Here is a 4,122-nt window from a genome sequence, read left to right on the forward strand (position 1 = left end):
AAGTGGGAGAACTTGCACAATTGGTGACTGACTAAATACTTATTTTCCCCACTGTAGGTACAGCTTGGCCACTTTCAGCTCTTGCATAACATTTTGATACTTTCAACTAGCTATTTGCTACTTTAGCTTTTAAGATATAGTTTTGCTTCTTTTTCCTTTTGGTTAGTATTTTGCCACTTTTATCTATTAAGTATTTTGCTTTAATTTTTTAAAGTTAGTGTGTTTTTTTAATGTCAAACAACTCACTTTCAGCTTCTTCAGCCAATGTTAGCATACAATTATCCTTTCCATTTATTTACATTTTTTGCTGAAAAGACACATTTTCCTTTGGAAAAAAAAAATTTAGTTGAAACCAAAAGCTACATGTTTCTGCTCTGACTGCTGTGACTCTCTGCAGGCTCTGGTAAACGAGTGGGATGAACAAGAAAGGCATAAGAGAGAGCAAGAGCAGCTGGAGTCCAGTTTGTTCCGCAGCCGCAGTCAAACCCACGGCTCTGGACTGACGGAGGACCAACAGGAGGAGSAGGACTTCAGGCTTCAGTTCCCGCAGTTCAACACGGTACTCATGCAACTCCTGTCACTGGTCAACTCTACGCATCACGCTTTGGTCATTGGGCCTCAAATATAATGTGTCATTTAGTTCAGTCGAGTATCCAGTTTATCCAGGTTTTTACTTTTTCACTTCCCCTACCTATTTAGGAATAGAAACTCATAAATATAAAAACAAACTTTGATTTTTTTTTAACAATTAAGAGTTAAAAACATTAATTTATATTTTATTTAAAAAAATAAAACAAAATTAAAAGCTCCTCTGAATAAGGACAACCAGACCAGTCTAAAACCAATGTTCTCAAATAAAGATGGAGGTTCTCAGGAGGTTATATTCATAGATATATTTTAATCAAATATTAATTAAATAATTTAATAATTATATAATAAATATAAAATCAGGCAGTACAGTGGCACAGATGGTAGAGCAACATATTGCCTCTAAGGAAGAAGGTAGCTAGATCAACTTTCTGTTCTCCAGGTACTCCAGTTTTCTCTCTCAGACCAAAATCATATTTATTATATGACACAAAAGCAAATAACTTAATAATTNGAAATTAAGTGTTAACGAGCAGTTGGACAGGTGTACCTAATAAAGTGGCCGGTGAGTGTATACTGTATCAGGGGTGAAACGATACAGAAAATTCACGGTTCAGTTCGATACCTTAGTCTCACGGTTAGATATTTTTTCGGTACAAAAACAGAGAAATGTCCATGCCCCTTTAACTTGTAATTTATTTATATTAATTATGAACATTTGTTTAACCTCAAAAGTACAGTTTTTAAATTAAATGCTGCTGAAACAGCAAGTTCCCCTTCAGTCAATACACTCAGTACAACATCATGTGTGGGAAACCACGCTCCTGCGTGTCCTGGCTGAACCCACCTCTAATCACACCTTTAGGCAGGTGACGTGATGAGGACAGATGTCAGGCTCCGCCTACACATGTATATATACTGTCACCATCACAGCCACTCCTTAGTTCTATTGCTCTTCCCCTCGCTAGAGCCCCACCTCTTCCAACCTAGCTAGTTAGCTGCTGCTAGTTAGCTTTGTTTGTTGGAAGGCTCTTAAAGATAGCTTAACTGCTTTTGTTGGTGTCGGCCGCTGCTGCCTACAGGTAAGTGTGTCTGTCCGCGGAACGCTAGCTTTGAGTAGCCTTTCATTTCAACAAAATAGAATATTTTGTGGTTCGGGATGAGCGCAAAATTACCTCAAGGAGCAGAGGTCGTCGGTCGCCCCTGTGGGTGTGGCTTCTTGCTCCATGACAGGGACCAGCACGAGTCTTGCCCGGTCTGTCCGGGGGTCGTTCACACTCAGAGAGCGTTGGCGGAGCCCGAAGCATGTGCGTTTCGCCGCTAGCTTTGTCGTTCAACCCTGGAGGGACGGGTTAAGTCCTTAGAAAAAGTGCTGGGTGAAACCGTGGTCTCATGAAAAGACCCACTCCTCTCCGAGTCCAGTAACCCGGTTCCGTCCGAGTCTGACGAGGAGTATTTGTCGGTCAAAGTCCCCGCTTCCAGCTGGGCGGACCGAGTAGAGTACAGGAGGGGTTAGCTGTTTATATTGGCTTGGATGTTCATCTGTCGAAAGACGACGAGGAACCCGGCCCGGTCTAGAGGCCTGCTGCTGCGGAGGCGGACCAGGAGGACACGTCTTTTCTCTCCTTGTGTCGTCGTACGGTTCAGAACAAAAGCCGTCGCGGTTCGCGGGATTTTTCTCCCCACTGAACCGACTGCGGTGAAAAACCGTCTTCCCATGTTCCCAGACTTCGTCTCGGAGCTGACGTCCTGCTGGAGCAAACCTCTGTCCACCGGCGTCACAGTGCCCGGTTATGGGCAGTATTTCTGTGTAGTTTCTGCTGCGCAGCTTGAAAAATTTTACAAGGCTCAGGCCACCACTGCTCACGGTCTGAGCTCCATTAGCATGCTCCAGACATACCAAGCTATGTCTCTGGAGGAACTCGGAGCTCTGGTACCGCCCGAGAGTCCTCTGTTACCTCTCTTTAACAAGGTCAGACTCACAGCGCATTACATCCTCTCTGCGTCCTGCGGTGCAGCGCTCTCCCTGGGCAGAGGGATGGCTTCAACCCTGGTGGCGCAGAGGCATCTGTGGTTGACGCTCTCTGATGTCCCGACAGAGACTGAGCTGCATACCTGGACGAACCAGTTATAGCTGCTGGGTTATTTGGTCGGTCTCTCGACGTCATTCAGACAAAGTTTTATCTGAGGGGAAAGCAGGCTGAAGCCCTGCGCTGTATTGTCCCCAGACGTGACGCGAGACAGAGGACTAGCACACAAAAGCTGGCTGCTCAGCCGCCTCCTGTTAAGAGAGCAGTGCTGCCTGGGAGCCTGAGCACCCAGTCAGTGCAGCCTCAGAACTGCAACCAACCTCCCCGCCATTCGGTTTGGAGCAAGGGTCCCCCTCTGGGTCTTCTGAAGGGCTCGATGCCTCGGTGGAAGAAGACAGTCCTCCTAGCTGTGGGACTGTCACTTCAGGGCCAGGGAGACATGATCGCCTGCTATCGGCTGCTGCCCTAAAGGCATCTTGTTTGTTTTGTTCAGGGAACCAGCCCCAAGAGGCACTGCGTTTCCCTCACACAGTCTCCCAAGCACCAGTCCCACCACACTCACACAGTGTTTAGACTAAAAACCCCCAGTTTGGGTGCACTAAATGTTCAAAGCACAACTGTTTCTAACGTTTGTGAAAATGTGTCAAAAGTATCAAAGTATAAACTTTACACACAAATAAATAAAAAGCTATGGGCGACAGTCAGGTAATGCTGCGCCTCTCTCATACGACAGAGGGCAGCAGCACATCGCCAACACAAGTTGGTCGCCTAGCGATGCCACTCTCTCTCTGGCGTGCATGCGCACCATCCCCTTGGCTGTGGCCTGTTATTAAACCCAGTATACCTACCTGGGGTCTTACTGTGGTGCTCGAGGCTCTCTGTGACCCCCACTTTGAGCCCCTGGAGTCTGTAGATATGAAGTTCCTTTCATATAAAGTTGTGTTGCCTCTCGCACTAACAACTGTAAAACGGGTTGGGGATCTCCATGCTCTGACTGTGAATCCCTCCTGTATTCAGTTTTCACCTGATGGCTCCAAGGTGGTKCTGCATCCAAACTCAGCGTATCTCCCTAAGGTGATACCTTCTAACTACAGCTCCATGTCCATTGAGCTTTCTAGTTTTTATCCTCCCCCTTTTCCCTCTGAGGAGCAGAGGAGTTTACATTCTTTGTGTCCTCTACGTGCACTGCGTGTTTACATTGACCGCACACAGGAGGTGAGGTCATGTGATCAGCTGTCTGTGTGTGTTCCTAACCCACTCAGGGGCAGGGCTCTGTTCAGACAGAGACTCTATCTTGTTAGCTTACAGCAGCAGGGGTCTCCCAGTCCCATCTGGTGTGAGAGTTCACCCCACCAGGGCTGTAGCAGCATCCTGGGCCCTATTTAAAGGGGTACCTGTGAGTGACATCTGTGCTGCGGTCTGTGGTCTGAACTGCTGCACTAGCATGTTATTATGACCCAAGTTTGGTGCTGCTCTGCGGGGCGTTTATATATGTCCCATACAT

The 4,122-nt window shown here is 46.9% G+C and overlaps 1 protein-coding gene across 1 annotated transcript in view; it reads left to right on the plus strand.

Annotated features, from left to right (window-relative positions):
- Positions 1-4,122, plus strand: part of LOC106532353 (midasin) — a gene marked incomplete at its 5' end in the record, with an annotated part of 67,840 nt that overhangs the window by 6,136 nt on the left and 57,582 nt on the right. The window contains 1 exon segment of the mRNA XM_014028390.1: positions 398-559. Coding sequence (XP_013883844.1) covers positions 398-559 — 162 coding nt within the window.

The sequence above is a fragment of the Austrofundulus limnaeus genome, unplaced genomic scaffold (genome assembly GCF_001266775.1).
Source record: "Austrofundulus limnaeus strain Quisiro unplaced genomic scaffold, Austrofundulus_limnaeus-1.0 Scaffold756, whole genome shotgun sequence".
NCBI classification, from domain to species: Eukaryota; Metazoa; Chordata; class Actinopteri; order Cyprinodontiformes; family Rivulidae; genus Austrofundulus; species Austrofundulus limnaeus.